The sequence below is a fragment of the Populus euphratica genome, unplaced genomic scaffold, assembly GCF_000495115.2.
Source record: "Populus euphratica unplaced genomic scaffold, PopEup_1.0 scaffold11.1, whole genome shotgun sequence".
NCBI lineage: Eukaryota > Viridiplantae > Streptophyta > Magnoliopsida > Malpighiales > Salicaceae > Populus > Populus euphratica.
In genome coordinates this window covers 606518-628687 of record NW_011499878.1, presented here as the reverse complement: position 1 = coordinate 628687, position 22170 = coordinate 606518, and the positions used below count along the sequence as shown (strand labels likewise).

The 22170-nt window shown below is 31.6% G+C and overlaps 2 protein-coding genes across 2 annotated transcripts; one reads left to right on the top strand and one right to left on the bottom strand.

Moving 5' to 3' along the window:
* The first annotated feature begins 5574 nt into the window (after positions 1-5574).
* On the top strand, positions 5575-7578 carry LOC105128750 (protein RADIALIS-like 5). The gene is made up of 2 exons (XM_011030550.1): positions 5575-6087; positions 7309-7578. The coding sequence occupies exons 1-2, from the start codon at positions 5816-5818 to the stop codon at positions 7334-7336; spliced, it is 300 nt and encodes a 99-aa protein (XP_011028852.1). The 5' UTR covers positions 5575-5815; the 3' UTR covers positions 7337-7578.
* A 6320-nt stretch (positions 7579-13898) lies between these two features.
* LOC105128749 (zinc-finger homeodomain protein 5-like) lies at positions 13899-15812 on the bottom strand. The gene is made up of 2 exons (XM_011030549.1): positions 15443-15812; positions 13899-15220 (listed from the first exon to the last, which is right to left on the bottom strand). The coding sequence occupies exon 2, from the start codon at positions 15090-15092 to the stop codon at positions 14211-14213; it is 882 nt and encodes a 293-aa protein (XP_011028851.1). The 5' UTR covers positions 15093-15220; positions 15443-15812; the 3' UTR covers positions 13899-14210.
* Between the last annotated feature and the right edge of the window lie 6358 nt (positions 15813-22170).

Here is a 22170-nt window from a genome sequence, read left to right as displayed (position 1 = left end):
TGTTATTTTTTTCTTTCTAGTTGAGAGAGAAGAAAGAGAGGGGTTGCTGAATTTTGGTGATAGAGAGAAAAACTTATTGTTGGCACCTATTTAAGCCATACAAATAAGAGATTTTTGTATTAAATTATTCCATTTGATACAAAGAGTTCGTATTAGATTATTTTGTATCTTAAATTTATGAAAAAATAGATCTCAGCACAGGTTCATTTTTTGATTTCTAGCTAAATTTGGTTTTGAAGCAATTTTTTAAGGCTATGAATAAGTTTTCAGATCAAAAGATATAAGCCATGATTTTTCACCCACTATAATGATTGAAAATTGAGTAAAACAGGCAATGCATCAATTGTTGCTGGTATGGTAGCCAAATTTATGGCGTTTGGGTCTAGCATGACAATACATTGAATGTGTCATGGTTACCATACTCACAACTTTCGGATCCAAACCATCTAAGTCAGACATGTTTATTATGAAAATATAACTTTAAAGAATGCAATTGAAAAGGAGATAAAGTGACGTAATCAGTTAAATTTTTTTTAAAAAAAAACAATACTTTCTTTTTTTTATTTAGTTCAAAACATCTTATAAATAATATTGATATTTTTATTTTATGTTTAATTTTTATAGAGGTTTTTCTAGTTCATCTATGATTTTATTTTTATTTTTTTATATAAATAAACTATGTTTTTAAAAATAAAAAATATATATTTTTAGATGATATTTTTAATATGTGTAACCTTATATTTTATTTATTTTATTAATTTAATTTAATTTTTTATTTTTTAAAATTAAATTCTTTAATTTACATTTGTTTCTTATTTTTTAAAAATTTTGTTTTTAGATATATTTAATGATTATTTATTTATTTATTAGCATGCATAACTCTTAGTTTATATGATTATACATAAGCCATTTGATTTGGTATATTTTTTCAATCATAAAAATACATTAAAAAAAACTTACTATAAAAAATACAAATATTTAACTAGCATAGTGATAATTAAACCACATGAAAAACACAATCTTTTCAAACTTTAAAACAAAACATAATTTTAACCCCATAAGGGATTGCTTGGAAGTATAATAGATGTTTTTGTAAATATTTTTTATTTAAAAATATATTAATATAACATATTTTATTTTTAAAATTAATTTTTAATTTCAGGATATTAAAACAATATAAAATTATTAAAAAAGTTTAAAGACACGACAGGGCCGAAGAAGGGAAACCCTGTTAATTCCTTTCATTTTTTCAGTTTGAGGGAAAAGCCCTGAATGGAGCCCAATCTAAACTGGACAGGTCCAGGAAATAAAGATCAAGCTAGAACAGTGAATGGGCCCACAAACTGTAGCTTAGCCCACTCATAAATCCAGCCTTGTTAAATTTACAGTCGCCAAAAAATTTATCATATATTTCAGTTGTTAAACAAGCACTTGATTTTAATAAAGATAATTATCTCAGGAATTTTTTAGAGATATAGGAAGAAATTGCACTCGAGAAAAATTGTATGAAATAATTTTTTTTATATATTTAATATTTTGATTACTTTCAATTCATGATAAAAAAGAAATAATTGATATATTTGAATCCTTAAACACCAAATTATTTTATTTATATTTATTTGATACGTGGAATAATAGTATGTGAGTTTAGTACACATTAGAGGTATTGAAATTACTGTAAAAAACATATTAAATATTAAAATATAATTTATATTATTTTATAATAGATTTTTCTAAGCAAAAATCAAAGTTGAAATTTGCAAAAACATATTAATTAAAATTTTAATATCATATTAAATAATTATTTTAATTTAAAAATTTAAGTCGTGAGGAAATATTCTAAGAGACAAGATTAGAAATGTTTTTTTTTTCAAAAGAGCCCAAACTCGAATTTAACCAATCACATCCCTAAAATTTGTAGCTACCCAAGCTAGGTAAATTCTCAGTATATAACATATTATTCTTTTTATAGTTACAGTGATTATGAAGCAACGCCAAAAATAGAAAGTAGTTGGGATTTGAGTTTCCAAAAAAGAAATTTCAACATTATTTTTCTGGGATGGCAAACAGAGAGGTTGGTGAGAGAGAGGAGGGAGAGAAACTACTCCATTGCTTTCATATGTTGTAGCAGGATGAATCAAGCAGTAAAAATATGCTCCTGCCTTTGAACACTAGGCTAACTTGCTCTGTGCTTCCCTCTTTCAGATAAAGTGCAGCAGCATATCTGTTATCTCGGAATAAAATCAGAGCAAGGTCATCAGCTGAATGCTTGCTTTTGATTTTAATTCATGTCCAGCGTGCTAATTGAGAAAAGAGAATAATATATCATCCTCAAGCACAAGATTGAGCCCTCGATTGATCCCATTGGTCGTTACATGAACCTCAAGCACCTACCTCTTATCTTTCCGAACATTCCATCGGGAAGACATCTTTTCACTGCTTTATCGAAGTAGATTCAATGATAAAAAAATCTCTCTCAAGAAAATATTTCCCCATTTTTCAAAGATTCCCTCGATGGTGGCCCCCCTGCTTTTACAACCAGATCATGCGTGGACCGTAAACTCAGAGAGGAGGAGGGGGGCTGTGCTATTCCAACCTTTTGCAATTCCAAGCTTAGAATGTAAAATAATCAGTTTAATTAAAAATTTTAATTTATCTAGATATAATTTATATTATTTTATAATATATTTTTTTAAATAAAATTATTTTAAATTTAAAACTTACATGTTTTTATATTATTTTAAACTTAATTATTATTAAATAAATAAAAAAAATAATGAGATTTTAATTCATAATCATTTATTCATGAAGATATTAATATTATATTAAATAACTATTTTAATTTAAAAATTTAAACTATTCAATAAATTTTAAAAATATAATTTATATTATTATAAAACATAAAACTAAAGAGACCACGGGACCCAAATGTTTTATCGCGGGTAAGGTAAATAGATGAATGCTCCAATCATGGGAAAAGGGCTGCGAAACACAGGGAAATGGACTCCACCAGGGAAAAAGAGAAGGAACCCATTGTTGTAGCTTTCACTGAGGTGGACTTGCGAGAGCATGATAAGGATTCTAAGATATTGTGGTGTATTTTATAGAGATTCCCTGCGCATTTACCTGGCCACCCGGCTCTATTTATTTATTCGGGCCCTTCCTCAGCATTTGAGTGAGAGCTAGCTCCCATACATGTCTAACCCTACACTAACTCCTAGCATATTCCCTCTCGAACTTACCTTGTTGCATCAGCACCCGTATTTTCAAATTAAAATAATCATTTTCATGCTTTTGATTTTGGGCTCGTGTTGTGTTTACAAACGTAGCAGACGAGCCATTTAAATTTAACTTGGAAATGGGCTGTTGATCGATAAACAAATCACCTTCAAATTTTAAGGGATAAAGCCAGATTAGTCCCCGATTTATAATCTTCTTCTCGCTTATGTCCCAAACCTATAGTATGTATCAGTCGGGACACTAGTGCAGCATCCAAGAGTCCTCAATTTGATAATTCCAGTAAGAAAAAAGCCCAACTGAGAAAAAAGCTTAGGCACATTTGCTGAGAACAAGCTCCTATTGAGGATTCTTGAATACATTGAGGATCTGATTTGTAATAGATTAGCTAAACAAAATGCAAAAGAATCCATGCGTGGAGCAAATCATTAACTCGAGCAACGAAGTCGTTTTCCGAACCCAACAACACAAAGGTCCAACAGGTCCACTGGATCGATAACCTGACGCTGACACACCATCCCAATACCAAGTAGAGTATCAAGAACAGGCCATCGTGGCTCGTGTCGTTATTCGATCCACAAAATGGCCTTGAAACTTAGGACAAGGCCACCTTATGGTTAACAGCCATTAACACGGGACCACAACTAAGGACACTAGCTCGTGGCAAACACGCTTGTCTTGCTGTATGGAGAGCGTCTGGCTGCCAAAGAACAGTAAAAACATATTTACCACTCCCTACTAAACTCTAGTTTTCTGACACTGTATCTTCCCGAAGTGCAACACCTAGTGATTCTGCTGATTCATCGACACAAGTAAATACCATCACCGCACGCCTTAGCAAACAACCTGGCAAGAAACCTTTGGAATGTTGCTCAGAAGGCAGAAGCAGAAGGTGATAACATATCTTTTTCAAGTTCCAACATCAGTGACGTACCGGATTCTAAGACAAACTTCCCGATAATAACTACACTGCTCGGTTTATTAGATTTTTTTTTAAAAAAATATACCTACCTTCATGTTACTGAATTAAAAAATAATTACGGAAAATATCATTTATTATTGTTTAATTATATAGACAATTTTATTACTGTTTAAGACAATTTAATTATGTTAATAATATTTAAAAAATAACCAATGAAGTTATAAATTGTATTTTTTTATCAGTGATATATTATATTTATTAATGTATTTTTATTGATGATACATTATATTTATCAAGAGAAATACCAATAAAATAAAAAGAGTATATTTTTTTTGTGTGGCGTCCTTGTTTTATTTGAAATATTTTAATAATTATTTTGCCAATAAAATTATAAATAAAATAAAAATCATCGAAGAAAGTTTTTTTAACCTATGAACCTGCCAATAAAAATCTTGCCGACAAAATAAATTCTTAACTATCAACATAATATTCCATCAATAACTTATAAAATTTTGGTAGTGTAAAATAATAAACCGAAGACTTATTCTATCTTGAGGTTTTCTATTTGAATTCCAAAACTATACACACACATACAATTAACTTTATTTTCTAAGATAATTAAATATTAAATTATGTTTAGTCAAGTTTAGCTTGTGCTTGTTTGTTAGTATAGTGAAGGGTGGTTTTCAATTAATTGAATATACAAAATACATGTTTTTTTAAATATGTTTTTTTATTTTTAATATTGATACATTAATATTATTAAAAAATAGAAAATATTTTAAAAAGCAAAATCTTGTGATATGTAAAAGTAAAACGATACTTAGTTATACAAATGTTTTGTGCTAGCAGTGCTATGTAAGACTAGGAAATGAATAATGCTTTATTCGCCTTCTCTTTTTATCTTTTTGGTATTTCCAATATTGTAAGAAATATTTGCAAGATCAGAATCGGAAGAAGAAAAGAGTAGTCAATAAACAATTACTAAAAAAGGGTATAATCGTGACAAGTTGCTCAAATTAACAAGCAAGGAAAGAAAATCCGACCACTAAAAAGGTAGGGCAGAACATCTGCTTACTGTGTGTTCGATGGAGGTCTGTAGAAAAGGTGGAATGGAGGCTCATGTTGTAAGCGAATCTATAATATGTTAATGAGTAGACTCAAGATTGGGATCTAATCCCCACTCAGCTGGTAAAAATTCTCGACGAAATCCACTTGCTGATGATATTATAAAAGAGAAAGAAAAAGACTTGATAAACTTGACACTGATTCTCCTTTCATTTCTTCCTCTTTACCTTTGCTTAAGTAGGAGAATCACATCTTGTTACACCCCCGTGAGGATCGAAAACATATATTCGCCAACTTGCACAACCCCACCATTTTCTCCTGCTTATAAGGAGCAAGCATGGAAATCTCTTGTCCATACCATCTCTGGACTTCAGTCTTCTCCTTTGACTGAGGCAGTGGTGATCTTCACTCTCTTTTTCTCTCAAAGTTTCTTTCCTTTCAGTGTCTTTTTTTTACTTTTGGAGACTCTCGACTTAACACTCAACGCGCATTCCTTTCTAACCACCGTCCACCTTATCCCCCCCCTTCAGTTGATAAAGCCACCTCCTCCACTACTCACTTACCATTACACCTTTCCGCAAAGGGGAAATGTCTTATTTCACATCTTCAAATGGCTTCGGCTCCTCTTGGACAGCAAAACAAAATAAGCTATTTGAGAAGGCCCTGGCTGTTTATGACAAAGACACCCCAGACCGCTGGCAAAATGTGGCCAAGGCCGTGGGTAGCAAGTCTGCTGAAGAAGTTAAGAGGCACTATGATCGTCTCGTGGAAGATCTCGTGTACATAGAATCCGGGCAAGTCCCTCTGCCAAATTACAAGCCCACTGGCAGCAGTGGTAGAGGACTTGTTGAAGAGCAGAGGTAATGAACGTTTATGGCAACCATATATATATATATATACTCATTATTTACTGGATAAAAACTACATGAAAATTAATCTTCTCAATTTATCTTCAATATCCTTGCATGCAATACTCTTTTATTCTCGTCTAATTCCCATCTTAGTGAACACTTTTTGGTGACTACGTACCACAATATCATGCATCTTACACATGTTCAAGAGATGAATATTCACATTGTCATTGACTATCCGTCGAAGTTGAAAGGGCATGAGCAGGCACAAACTAAGCTCTAAATCTTAAAATCTCTTCAGGCATTACATTCCTGCCCTGCCCATTATTGCCGCTAAATTTGCAATATTATTATTGTATGTATGCGTGCTATGGACTCTCCGCTCTCAAGATAAAATAGTCTCTATTGTCCACCTTTTCTCTTTACCTTGCACGATTATGGCCAGCTGCCCACTGTATATAGAGAAAAGAAGACATCTTTTTTTTTTTTTTTTCTGATTTCAAATCACCCCGGCAAAACTTCCTTGGATTGTGTATAATGTAGCAACAAACGTCCCAACTTTCATTAACTGCTGATTTTGAGGGTACGTATGCTGGCCAAGCATCATGTATTATATTTTCATTATGTACTTGCCTTCCTCTTTTCCAGTAGCGTTAGGGAAAACACAACACCGACCCTTGTACCCCCGATATATAGTCCTTTTATATTAATATATATGTATATAGGCTAGCTATGGCTATCCATCATCTATTCAACTTCCTAAGGGGAAAAAAGGGCCGCATGAAATCTAATCCTTCTTGTTTTAGATCACACGCACAGGGTCCTATGATTTGGAACTGGGCATAAATTATTATAAAAAATTAGCTGGTGCTTCTAATTCTGATAATAAATTATTATTTTGTTACACAAGAAAACACAAGTTTTTTTAATCAAATCTCACTTTCCTCCGTGACTCAACTCGTTAATCCCCAGACCCTGCTCATGACACGGGTTGTTGTGTCCAGCTAGAACCAAAAATTTCATGCAGTTGCCAATGTGGCCAAAATCGGCTATCTGCTATAAAAAATAAATATAACAAGACCCCCGTGTACTGTAAAAATTATAATTTCAAGGGTAATGTGATTGTTAAGAACCTGCAGCGGTTGATTAATTAAAATTAAGCAGTCTAAATAGGGAATTAAAAATAATCAGACATCAGTAATGCTGCTCGTTTTATTTTTTTTTGGACAGGCTTACGAGGAACTTAAAGCTGCAATGAAGTGAAGCACCACAGAGTCCAGATCTGTAGAAACAACATGCATGCAAGACAAGTATTAAAAAAAAGAAAAGGTGAATCTAGCTGCTGGCTTAGTTCTGTCTATCGTTAATTACTGTAGTAATAATGAACGCAACATGACAAGCCATGTGCGATTCACACTTTTTAAGCTGGTGTGTATGATGTATCTATTCTAATGGTGTTTTCCACTGTTAATTATATAAAAAAATCGTGTGTTCTATATATATATGTTTGCTCCTTCCCAATCAACAATAGAGTTACAAAGCACTAACATCATGTTTGTTTTATTAAAAGAGTGCTGAAAATAACCTCTTTTTTTCCTTCGTAAATGCATCAGCTGAACTCATCTATTATTTGATAGTGTGCTATGCATACTCTTACAGCACGAATCAAATAATAAAAAGACTTACCATTTATAAACGAGATCGTTATCTATATTACTTTAATGTAGCAACAATGAAATTAGACATCCAGCTTTTCTGCAGATCATTTAACTCAACTCCAAAAAGTTTTGAATTTGTACGATCCCTGTTTGCCTAGTTGCCTTGATCTGGAGGCACCCAAGTAAAGCAACATCTGCCTTGTTTCAATCCAATTCACTGGTAGGACAGTTTTTGTTTTCGTTTTAGGAAGGTCAAATTTAATCTCAACTTTTTATGAACTACAATTACAGGACAAATTAAAACCCACTAACGAAAGAAAATGAAGCATAAATATCTTAAATTTGTAAGACATGGACGCACTTGGGAAAAATATTTTCTGATGGTAATGATTAAGGCCACGATATGTCCCCAGAACACTATAAATAACTAAACGAAACTACAATTGTTCCAAAAGTTTACATTTATCAGTTGTTAGAGAAGAAAAGAAAATGGCGAAGACAGCATTTGTTCTAGTACTTTCATTGGTGCTGCTTCTATCAACATTCCGCACTTTGTTGAGTACAGAGGACCAAGGAGAAACCATCTCCGATCACATAAACCAGGCTGCCTCCTAAGCGAAGGAGAGCATGTCAAATTCCTTGGGAGATAAAATTGAACCAGGCTGCCTCCTATGCGAAGGAGAGCATGGAAAGCATGTCAAATTCCTTGGGAGATAAAATGGAGGATATTGCTAAGGAGACCTCATGTCATGGAGGGCTTGGTAATTCACACATATTTTTGTTGCACATTAATGGCAACCAACCTAACAGATATCTCATAGCACACTAGCTAACTGCATACAAGTTTTCGATCTGGAAATTATATATATTCATCTCGTAGCACACTAGCTAACTGCATACAGGTTTTCGATCTGGAAATTATATATATTCATGCACACAGGTGAAGAAAGTTTCTTGAACGAGTATTAATTGGCTTGCTGTTAATTTCAGGACACGGGTTTAGTTTCGGGAAATCATCAACCAAAAGGAGAAGCGGGACCGGCAACCATATCATCAGCAGGCCCGCGGGGCATCAGACTTGGATCGGATAAATCACAATTATAAAACCCGATCCAGAATTGATTAGCACTAAAGTTTAGGTTCAGGTCGATTCGGTTCATCCCAAATTTTATTTTTGAACTCTCAAAACTACGTTGTTTTGAAGTGGCGAAAAAAACTTCGGATTTTTCCATGCAATCAGCACTGTACCTTGGTTTTGGACCGGTGAATCACTTGAATAGACCATCGATACAGGTCTTATAAAACTGTATATTACAATTTGGAAGGGGATGATCGAGTCGGCTCCCTTTAATTAGCAGGTTTTAGATTTAATTGAAGACGAAGATTCTTCCGGAAATCTCAGGATGTATGCTGTCGATGCAATGTCATCGAGATGTAAGTTGCTTGTTTGAATAAAAATTACATTTTTGTAGAGATATAAATAGAATTTCCTTAAATAGCATAGCATGCCATCGTTCACTCAAAAACTAGAGCACTTCTACCGATGAAGTTAATAAAACATAGAACCATTAGCACAGGACCATTAACAGGCATGGCTTCGAATGGAAGTTATAAGCATGGGGTAAATAGAAAAAAATGCTAGAAGGAATAAAATTGACCTTTTTTTCTCATACTGTTCCATAATTTTGAAAAGATTTTCTCATTTTGTGGTCATTAAATATTTAAATTAAATAAATCAATAATTTTGAAATAATCTTCTTATTTTGTATCCATTAAATTCAATAAATTACAAGAAAATATTTTAATTTCTAGTCTTCTTTTTTTTTTATCTTAAATGTGCACGTATCGTGTGACAACAAATCATTAATGTAGTAGATGCATGCTGTGATGGAGTAGTGAGGGTTCTAGTAGTAGGCACAATGAATAATAGAGGGATCGACTTAGAAAGAATAATAGTTGAAGCACCTAATTAATTGAACTCTCATCAGAGAGGGACTATGGGTGTAATTATCCCAAATGAAATTAGCTGCAACAAAAGGAGTCCAGCAAAAACTCCTGGACCGTACACCCACCCTGAACAAGGCCCGTCGTCAGGTCAACAAACACTCCCTTGTCCTATTAGCATGAATTTGAGCTCTCTTTCTACTTTAGAAGTATTTAAAAAAAAGTTAAAATTTTATTTTATTTTATTTATTTATTTTAAATTAATATTTTAAAATTATTTTAATGTGTTCATGCTAAAAAATAATTTTAAGAAATAAAAAAATATTATTTTAATATATTTTTAAAAAAGTTAAAAATAATTATTACGGCATTTCTAAATACTCATGGAACAGTCAGCTAAACCCTGGGAATTAGAGTGGGGTTTGGGATTAGATGTCACAGATGAAGGGTGGAGATTGAGCTGAGCCATGGAATCAAAGGAGAGATGATTTTTGGGACTGATGAAGGGAAGCTTGCTTGATTTGTAGATGACGATGAAGTCTAGTAAGGGTACAATGTTTTTGACAGAGCAGCCATTTCAGAGGGGGAGATGGTTCTTCAGGTCGGGGTGTGATTACGATTCCAGGGGTTTTGCTAAGGTTCTATTGTGCTTACAAGGGGTTTAAGGGTGATTGATTTAAATATTAATGGGCTTAAACTCGGTTACGGTATTACAAAACCGAAACCGTGTGGAGAAACCATGTATATTAGCCATGATTCAATGTAGATTACAACAGTGAATTAACTGATTTGTTCTTAAAAAAATCACACAATATTCTTTTTTAGCGGTAAAATAGTTTTGTTTGCTGGTTTTACATATCATTTTATAATTGTTTGGGGCACCTCAGTCCTTCCATAATTTGTTGCACAATGAATCACTTGGCTACTCTTAAAAATAAATAAAATAAAAAACTTTGGTTTAAATTCTTATTTAAAATTTCTTTTTAACACGTACACTTTATTGCCATTGAAATAAACAAGGTCACGAGCTTGACTTTAGGAGCATGTTGGTATTTTTATATTAGTTTTTATTGTAATTATTGGGTGGTATCATGAGTGATTTGATAGTTTGATTAATAAATAAAAATAAAAAGAAAGAAAAGTTAGTGGTGTGTTCATGGAACACATCAACGAGTGCGTTATTCTACCGTCTTTGAACGACACGTGTGCTACCTCAAGGTGGGTAAAAACCCGCTTCCTTGGTGGTTTCTAATTTGCAACGGCATGGGCTACCGGCACAAGTGACTTAATTCCCGGCAACTTGGCAGTGATTTCTTTCTTTTTTTCTTTTTCTTTTTTTTCCCTCCTCTTTTCTCTTTTTTTTTATCAGTTTTCGTGACTACCCTTGTAACATTTTACAATAGGATTTCTTTCCCATAGGATTTGTTATTTTTTTTTTATTTTATCATTTATCATTTTTTTTATTTTGATTATTATTATTTTATTTTAAATTATTTTTAAAATTAAATTTTTTATATATATAATCTCATTCTCCTTCATTATACATTTTTTTTATTTTGATTATTATTATTTTATTTTAAATTATTTTTAAAATTAAATTTTTTTTATATATAATCTCATTCTCCTTCATTATATTTATATATAAGATTTTATCATCATTTTATCATTGTTATTTTATAATATTGACAAGTTTTTTAAATTTATTTATTTTATTTTATACTTCAATACTAAATTAATTTTCTTGATTGATCTTGAATTTAGAATTTAAGGAATTATGAATTTAAGGAATTAATTTAAAATTGTTTTTTTATTAAATTTATATTTTTTTAATTTTATTATTTAATATTTGATTTAATTGTATATTAAGCTTCATAATATACACACATATGATTTTCACTAATTTTAAAAACATACTAAATATTTTTATATTTTGCTCTTTGTTGAATTTAATTTGTTCTAAATAATTTGTTTATTAAAGTAAATTACTTGCTCAATATTTATTTTTAAAAATATATTATATAGTATATTATTATTTTTATTTATTTTAATATTTTTTAAACAATTAAAAAAAATAATTGACCTCAATGTAGTATTACCCAAAAAAAAACAAAAACCATCTCTTTTTTTCATCATTTTCTAAACTCATGTTTTTAGCCTAGAAAGAATTTGATAGCCTATAGAATTGTATCTTTCCTTCTTTAATTGAAAGGTCCATCGGGTTTGTTCTATACACTGCAGAGTACGGATTCCTTTCACATATGAATCCAACAAAATTAGGTGAGAGGAAAGATTTATAAGGATGAATGTCCCATCAATTTCAGCATGTCTATTTTTTGGGGGCCCATCTAGAAATTAATATAGTTTTAATAGTGAGAATTTATTCATCACAAAACACAATTTTCAAAACAATAATAACTATTATTGTTCCAGCTGTTTGAGCCATGTGATTTTTAGGCCACCAAGTGCATATATGCATTCTCTATTTAATGATTAGATATTATAGAGTTTTTTCTTCCAAGTTAATCTTATTTTTTAAATTATCAGTCAAATTTATCGATCACTCTCACTTTAATCACGTCATTTATCAATCAAATCATAAAAAACCTAATTTCTCCATGAAGTTGTCTCAGAATCTCATTCATTTGAAAATATCTTATATGAAATAAAAAAAATATGATATTAACAAGAACTAATTGAGGAGTAGAAATTATTATTCTTTTTCTTATAAAATATTGTTTATTAAAATAATTTTTTTTATTTTTAATTTTATTGTTGAATATTAATTTTATTTTTTTATTAATCTTCATAATTTAATTTAATTACTTTTTATAAGTCTATATTAATTTTATAGTGTGATTCACAAGTTTTGTTGGTTAATCTAATTGATTGGGAGTTTTTTTGAATTTTATTTTGAATTAATTTTTTTAAAAATTTATTTTTTAATTAATTAAAAAATTCGGAGTTTTTTTGAATCTTATTTTGAATTAATTTTTTAAAAAATTTATTTTTTAATTGATTAAAAAATAAATTTCATAATTTATTTTAGTTTATTTTTTATGAAGTTTTCTTAGTTTTGTAATCCAAGTCAAAAACTTACTTTTTATATTTTTTGTTAATATTGAAATTGTCTTTAAACTTGCTAATTTGAACAGGTCACATTGGATCAATCTCTACATTATTTAAATCTTTTTCTTCATGAAAACTTATTAGCAATGTTTATATATATTTTTTAAAAATTTGATCCGAAATGCAATATAGCTGAAACTTTATTCTTGAACAATTTCTTATACTTTTGTTTGTTTCAGCATGTATATGTTTGTGAGGAATTGTCATCCTAATTTTGAAAGACATCACTGTATCTATGGCACCATTTTAATCACGGAGATTGGCATTGGATAACCTTACTCTGCTTCATCATGCAAATTCAATGGTGAAAATGTTTATGGCAAAGTACTGTTCTTGTTTTATAAGAGAGTCTATTCATTATGGGAGATAAACTACACGACTAGACTTAGCTTTCTTTCAGGCGATGTTGATATATACTAGACTACCCTTGTTCATGAATTGATGTCCGATAACCAGTTATGATGCTTCTTCTAAGTGCATATGCCACAACAGTAAATAGAATGCGACTTTGGCAGATAAAGTCTCCAGTCCAGGTGATGTACTTTATTGCACCCTCACACCTGGTGTTTTTGGCCCTTTTGAGGCTTTCACACCCAAGTCAAGAAACGAAGTGTTCGTATCATTTCAAATCTGTTTCCAAAACTATTTAAAAGAAAAAAAAGCTGATGCCAAAACCAAAATCCACTTCCATTTCTCTTACACAGTTAGACTTAATATGAAACATGGATTGAACAGCAATCTTTTCAGTGTTCATGTTGATTCGTGGAGGAATTACCAATGATTAAATAGGGGGGTGAGGATGGGTGTAATCCAATGAATTATCCATGGCCCAGCCCTACTATTTTCTGGGTTCGAACACAGACCAGTTTAGGGATATATATTATAGACAGATAAGACATCAAGCCTAACCTGGCCCATATTGTTTGCTATAATTGTTAACTGGGATTCAGGCACATGTTCCTCGTATGATTGTGTTAAAAACTCGAATACAATCTAGCATTATGCAGAAAACGGCTGTAATTTTTGCTTCATTTTCCTTGTCTAATAATTTTGTTGGAGAAAATAATTGAGAAACTCTTAAAATGAATGATATGTGACAAATAATCCAAACATACTATAACTCTGATTGGAAAACAATGGAAGCTTTTCTAACAACATTGGTATTGAGAAAAAGGAAGATAGCAAAACTTAGGGCAACATGAGAATTTTACAAATTTTTTATCAAAGACAGAGAAAAGACCTTCCCATATTCAATAATCATGCTAACCCGCCTCCATCTTCTTCTTCTTTTCATGGATCTCTCCTCCTACTCAACCAGCTAGCTACCAACCAAGCCTTTCACATTCATATCCATCATGGATACCTCATCACCTGAAGCAATTAATTATATTCTTCAAAGAAACATCACGGGTTCTCATCAAGTGGTACTTGTTGCTGTTGCTGCTTCTTCAAATTCTTGTTATTATGCATCCAAACCTTGAAAACCTGCCTCCTTACACCAACTTCGGCACAAAATCTCTCCACTTCCTCCTCATCTTGCCTGTTAATCCTCCACCCAACTTTCTCAGCAAACTCCATCATCTTATCTTTCTGTTCTTGTGTGAATTTTGTTCTATATCTTTTCTTCGACATAACATAAGGCGGAGGAGGTGGTACTCCCTCTGCATTAGACTGAAAAGGATTAAGTTCCTCACTTGAAGACTCGGTTCCTCCACTGGTACCACCAAAAGCCACACTCATGGGTTGAACCATATTTGCAGTGTTAGGACTTGAATGCAACCCCATAGAATATCTTTGATGGTGGTGGTGATGATGCAGTACAGTTGGCGAAGGCAATGGTGGTGCCAACTGAAGATTATGAACCATAGTAGTGCTTCTTGAACCAGGACTAAATTGAATCTCTCCATCGAGTTCTCTGCGGTGAAAGTTGCGGTGGCAATCACAAGCAGCACATTTTAGTGCTTCTAAACTTCCTTCTTCGCCTCCTGGCATGAACTCACCACAACCATCAAAAACATTGCCGCCTGCACTGGCTGCGTGGTTTCTGAGACATTCGAGGTACCTTGTGTTGGATGTTTTGGAGTTCGATCCACTTGATATGATTGCAAGTCGATCTGGGTTTGGAGATCTTGAGGGTTGGCGTGGGTGATCTAGGGTTTGAGTGTAAGTAAGGACACTGCTGCCATTGTGGTTGCCATCTTTTCTTCTTTCTAATCCCGATGATTGGTGACTATAACCTGAAGGGACTGACGTTCTTATATCATTTTCTGGACCTCTTATTTCCATGGCTATGCTCCACACCTTTCTTAAACGCAGTACTAGAATCTTTTTTTTGAAAATAAAATCTTAAGCTTTCGGGATTTTTAATAACGATGGAACTTTAAATCTTGAAGCTGCTCTCCAAGATTGCACGCCTAACAGTAAATAAGAAACATTTCAAAAAAGAATAAGTTGTAGTAGCTTAAATACGTACTAATTAATGACCTAAGCTAAGTTCAGGAAGCTGTTAAGATTTCCCTAGCTGTGCCAAGAGGCAAGCTTGGAATGAGATGAGAAGGAAGGGGGGCGATAAAATCAAGAAAAATAAAATCTTAAAAACAAACATGAAATTGAAGGTTAAATGGGACCTAACTCACAGTTTCAAGAGGGAGAGGCCACAGTTAGCATCGCCAGCACTACAGGCTTTCTCATCATCATCATCATCAAGTCCCTAACATCTCTCTGTAGCTAGCTAATGTTTTCAAGTTATGTAGAAATACAAGAATTGGCAATAGAGAGATAGAAAAGAGAGGGGTTTGGGTGTGTGTGTTTTCGAAGTTTAAGATTATGGGGGTTAAGGACTGTGCTTCTGGGCTTCCAACAGGCCAACTACATGTCCAACAAGAGACAGCTTGGTTGCTTGTGACGAAGCCAGAGGGTAGATAAACTTTGTGAGGAGATGGTGATGAGATTAAGAGCCCTTTCTCTGTACAAAACAACCGACAACGTCATGTTCAACCCTCTCCCACGCCCTGTCACAATGGGTCCCACTTAACCCCTTCATTATTGCCTCCCTTTCCATTTCTTATCTTTAACCCAACTTGACCCCTAGATAGCCGAACAGATGTATATGGTGTCCTCCTCTCACCTGATGCGACCCAGCTAGCCTTATTTTTTGCCACCATGCTTAGTCTTAAACCCTAGGCATTACATTAGCCTCTAATTCGTTACTTTAACAAACAGACACCTACTTTAAAAATTTGGCTCAGATCATCAGTTAAGGTGATACATGTATAATGAGCTTGTTTGTTTCAAGAATTTAAAGAGAAGTTAATTATGGATAAATAAGTTTCTCAAAAATATCCCAGCTCGAGTGTATGGATTTTTTTTTTTTAAAAAAAAGGTGAATCCAGTGTTGTTAAGAACATCGACTCAGTTGATATTCTTTACATGCTTAAAGTTTAATAAGAATTTATGCAAATGAAGAAGGAAAGAGCTATTTGGGGGGGGGGTAAAAAGTGAAAAAATCTGCATGGGAATGGTCCACAGTGATGGTGTTGTCGTGTAGTATAGTGCAGTATGATTCTCTCAATCTCAACTCTCAAGCATGACCAGAGGCTAATGTGGGCATTCTGTTTTTGATCTGCAAACCTCTCTGCAACACCACGCTTGCCCCAAGCAATGTCTTACCTTTCTGTGATGCAATCGATGGCTTTGCTTGTCCCTCTCTTTGAACATCTTTTGCTTTGGTACTTGCCTATTTGCTTGCTACATAGCTCTCTACCTGTTCATGGTCGTTTCTTGTTGCAGTACAGCTTCCACCAATAGAATTTCGAAAGCAAGAGTCAGAAGCCAGGACCTTTATACATTTACTTTTGTTTTTATTTCGAGCATCATGATCCAACTTGGAATCTCTTTTTCCCTCTTTTCTTTTTTCAGATGCAAAGCACATATTCGTTTTAGGTCTAGTCCTGTTAAAATCTATTTCAATTTTGAAGCCATATCTGGTATGAAACTTTTGGGAACATAAAAGAGAAAATTGTGTTTCATTTTCAGAACTTTCATCTCCATACCTCTTGACATTTTAGCCAGGCAGCTTAATTTGGCATCTTGCTTGCTGCAATATTCAAGATTTTGGGAGTGGCAGGCCAGAGCATCACACTCTCAATATTTTTGTCTACCACACTTATGGCTGTTCATTTAGTATTGCGATCATGCTACTCCTTCCACTACCTGTGGTTCACCAACAACCTGAGTAATTTGTTGATCAGTTTATTTGATGTTTAGTTTGTAAAAAAGCATTCAAACAAAACATGGATTTGAGGTTGAACTTCTCTTACCTTGTATAGAAAATGTACTTCGGTAATTTAAGTTTCAGCGAATGGGGTGATAAATTCTTGGTTGAATGTAGTAATAAAAAAGATAATAATCATGCTGCTTCGTTGTTATGTTCATTATGGTTTTTGATTTCGGTTATGTGGTTTACTTAAAATTAGTCCTGATTTCAATAAATTAGTTGTTTTATTATGGTTTTTCAATGTTGCCCCTTTTGATGACATCAAGATTTATTATTTTCATGGCTAGAATTGGTGTGAATAATTGATGACTTTATATCTCTTCAGTTTGAATCTCTTTCTTCTCTTTTAAATTCAATAACTGAAAAGTAAAAGGAATGAATTTCTTATTTTATTTTTTAATCAAAAGTGTAATTGAGAAAATAAAAGGGACTATAAATTAGTTTTTCTAATTTTGTAGAAAGAAATCAATAATCCCTCTAGTTTTAAAAATAATTAATTAATCATTTGATCAACGTTGATCATGTTTAATCTAATAATTTTCTTTTAAAAAAATATCTTACTTTTGTTAATCTTTCCATATTATATATTTCTTCTTCTATGCTTTCTATTTGTCATAATAAAAAAACACTAAATAGATTAAAAAAGAAACATGAATCGGGTAAAAAGAATCAAGTTACTAATAGATTTAACTAGATAGATGGCCTACACTTCATCCTAGGTCGTGCTGAATTTTCTTTGGTTTTGAAAAACAAAGCTCAGGAAAAAAAATAAAATAAAATCAAAGACTTGACATCATAGAAAAAAAACTAAAAAAAATAATGAATGCCAATCTCCAGGAATTAAAATGTTAATGAATGAAATTGAAGAAAAAAAAGTCTTAAAAAAACAAAGTATGAACAGAATCAAGATTGTCAAAACCCACGAGTAGGATAATCCAATAGAAGGTAAAAAAAAAAAGAAAAAGAAAAAAGTTTTAATTTAAAAAAATATCGAATCTTGAAGAATAAAAAAAAACAAAAAAAAACTTGGACCATATAAACAAACTTTCCACTTAAATCATAAGACATAAAGAACCTAATTGAAAAGAAAACTAAAGAAAATAGCGATTAACGAACAACCTTGAAGGATATAACTAAGAAAGAAAATGATGTAAGCTCATATTAATTTTTCACACTCGTGACCGTAGCTAGTGACTAAAATAAAAACACCACATCTAGAAAACAATTATTTTAAAACTTGTCTTGACTCGACGGCAGGTGATCATTAGCTTAAACTAGGCCAAGTTTCAAAAGAAATTAAGAGATAATTGATCAAGTATAAGACAATCAAAAATCCGGGATGACCCATGTTTCGATTAGCTTAGGGAAAATCCAGTAAAAAAAAGGTCAAAACTCATTGACTAATTTTTTTTTCAAATGGCATCATTTTATCTTTTTTTATAAAATAAAAAGATTTGGTTGACTTGAGTTTACTTGAGTCAACTTACTTGACTTTATGACTCGATAATTGTTCTGAATTGACTCTCTGGTAAAGCCTAAAAAAATAAGAAAAAAATAAGGAGACCAGATCCCAATAAATCAAATGTTGAATAATGACATAAAAAAATTGATGGATAAAAAAAAAGTAATTAAGAGATTAAGGATCTCATTTTGAAAAAACAAATTGAGAGGATAAACTAAAATTTTGAATTTAAGGGTAAAATTGAAAAAAAAAAACAGATGAATCCAAAATAAAAATTAAAAATCAAGAGAATGGAGACCGAATTTAAAAAAAAATAAAAAAAATCAAGAATCAAAATTAGAAATCAAAATATTGAGGGTCAAATCTTAAATACCATAAAACTCTGAATTGAAGGGCAAAATAAATAAAAAAAACTAAATTCACAAAAGAATAAAAAAAATACAAATTAAAAGAATAAGGATCAAGTATGAAAAAAAATAAAAAAATAAAATCATAGATCCAAGGATGAATTGAAAATAAATTAAAATTTCATAAAAAAGCCAATAATCTAAATTAGAAATTAAAGCATTGTGCGTCAAACCTGAAACATTATATAATAAGAGAACAAATTTATATAAAAATCAAATGTCAAAGCATGTAATTGAAAAAAATAATTGTAATTTGATACAACTAAAAGAAAGTGAACCAAATGTGATAAAGATAATAAATAACACATCCTTTTGATTTTTTGCAAGGGTAACACATTTTTCAAGACTAAAAAGAAGGAAAACAGGGAGCAATGAAAACAAATCATCGGAGCTCCACCATGCATGGGACAAAGTAACGTGCCTCACCGTCATAAAGGGAACAACAAGATGCATCCAACATTGCTCTGACATGCAGTGTTCTTTTAATAGGAAGCGTCACAAACACTATTTAAAGGGCGCGAGTACCTCCCACATATTGGTGTATGCAATGCACACGACAATAATTTTTTTAAAATTTATTATATATAAATGACAAATTATCTCTAATCCCATACAATATTAATAAAAAAAAAAACATAATAGAAACCCCCCCCTCTAATCTAAGCTAAAAATTATTTGAGTTAAATGACTTTTAAATAACTAGATTGTTCATATAATAATAAAAAATAAAAAATATTCATACCAATGCGGTCAAGGGAAGTCAACAAGGAAAACAGGGAGCAATGAAAACAAATCATCGGAGCTCCACCATGCATGGGACAAAGTAACGTGCCTCACCGTCATAAAGGGAACAACAAGATGCATCCAACATTGCTCTGACATGCAGTGTTCTTTTAATAGGAAGCGTCACAAACACTGTTTAAAGGGCGCGAGTACCTCCCATATATTGGTGTATGCAATGCACACGACAATAATTTTTTTAAAATTTATTATATATAAATGACAAATTATCTCTAATCCCATACAATATTAATAAAAAAAAAAACATAATAGAAACCCCCCCCTCTAATCTAAGCTAAAAATTATTTGAGTTAAATGACTTTTAAATAACTAGATTGTTCATATAATAATAAAAAATAAAAAATATTCATACCAATGCGGTCAAGGGAAGTCAACATCTAAGGTTATTATTGACATTATATTATATTAATAAAAGTTTAAAGACCCCTTACCCCTATTAAATCTTGTAATACTAGAAGTGTCTTATGAAAAATATTATATTATCCTTAAATGTATGCTAGAAAGGTGTCTTATGAAAAATACTATATTATCCTTAAATGTATGCTAGAAAGCTTAAATTATGAAAGATAAAAATAGTCAAAATACTTCTTGAATCAATAATATTTCTCCTCACAATCCACAGGAAAACACTAAGTACTTTTAATTTTTTTTTTTTTGTAATGGCATAGATTTTTCAAACTAGAAAAATTATTCAAACTACAATTAGATCTCAACAAGCTCCAGCCCAGGTGAGCATAGAATGACAATAGTGTCACCTCTTTGTTACTGAAGAACTAACTGGGTAGAAATTAACTGCGCTGAGTCATTGAGCTGAGCATAAGTAATGCTTGAATTCTTGGTTGCACCATTCGAATCATGTTCAGCCCAAATGAAGTCTGGCTTGGACCGGAAGGCTGGTAAGGTAGCCCGTACTGGGAGGTAGAGAACCACCACAGGCTGGTCAGGGAAAGAAGGGCCATATTCTCATCGTCCATGTTGTTTTTTTCAGGAGTGTATTACGTTCTCGGGCCATTTTATAATAAGAAAAGGTGAGATTTGATAAGATAATCGAGATGGCCTATCTTGTTTCCATCGAAGAAAACTAGAATAAGAGGCAAAATTTAGCAGATATTCGACCGAGAATATCCCACCTAATGAGCTTTCATGCACTGTAAAAAATCCCTTGCCTTCATGTCTAAATGTTTGTATCTGCCATCCTAACATGAAAGCATTGAAAGACACAAAAAGCAACTTCTAAAAAAGGGTTGCAAGCAAAGGAATTTTGTTGGAATTTCACCCAAATTAGTATGAGATCAAGTAATTTATTACCTAACAAAAAATAAAGTGGGTGTTCCGAACCAGGGTGTTCCTCGAGCCTAGTTCGTCAATGTATATGGGCTGGAATGTCGTAGGCCCGCACCTGGAATCTTATCACATACAAAAAAACAATTAAATTTAAACGCGGGAATAAACTCCTATGTAAGATTTTAGGGAAATTAGAAGATGAAGAAGTGTTCCATCATTGAAAAGAAAAACGATATGAATTCAACGAACCATAAACTTATTTTATTGGTTCTCCATTAATAAAAACTACTAATTAAAGCATTAATTATGTATGAGACTATTATAAAAAAATTATTTTGTATTAACAAAACCTAAAAGTTACATCAATGTCATTATAGTTACTATTATAAAGCATTGCTCATTGCAATAGTAATTTGTTTTTTTTTTAATTTTAATTTTATTCTTCATTATTTAGAAATTAAATTTTTAATTTTTTGAATTTTTTAAATGAGATCATCTCGGTTTCATGAATTTATTTTTTTGTTCTTGATTTTAACATTTAATATTTGATCCAGAGGAATTGAGCTTTGTTATTTTTTCAATTTATTTTTTATAAAGTTATTATGATCTCATAACTTAAATCACAAGTTTAATAGATCTAGTTGGCTCGGATTGTTTTTTTTTTTTTTAATTTTAATTGAATATTTATTTTTTCAGTTTCATCATGTTAGTTTGATTTGGAATTAGGCTTCATATTTTATTTTATTTTTTAATTTCCTTTAATGTTAGTTTGATTTGGAATTAAGCTTCATATTTTATTTTATTTTTTAATTTAATTATCATAATTTTATAACTCGAGCCACGAATTCAGCATATTAACTACTAGTATAATTTAATATATTTTTATTTTAATATATTTTTTTTAAAAAAAAACATGTCTAAACTACAGTGTCATTGTTTTAATATTTTAAAAAGATGTCAATTTGTTATGCATCAATTTTATGTTCATGATTAATTTTTTTCACTGAAAAAATTACAGCAAATATGAAAAAAAATAAAAAATAAAAAATCACAAACAATTTTACCAAAAAAAACATCCCAATTCACTTTTTTTTTTTTAATGTCTATTCCCTTTTCATAGAGTAATTGTCACTA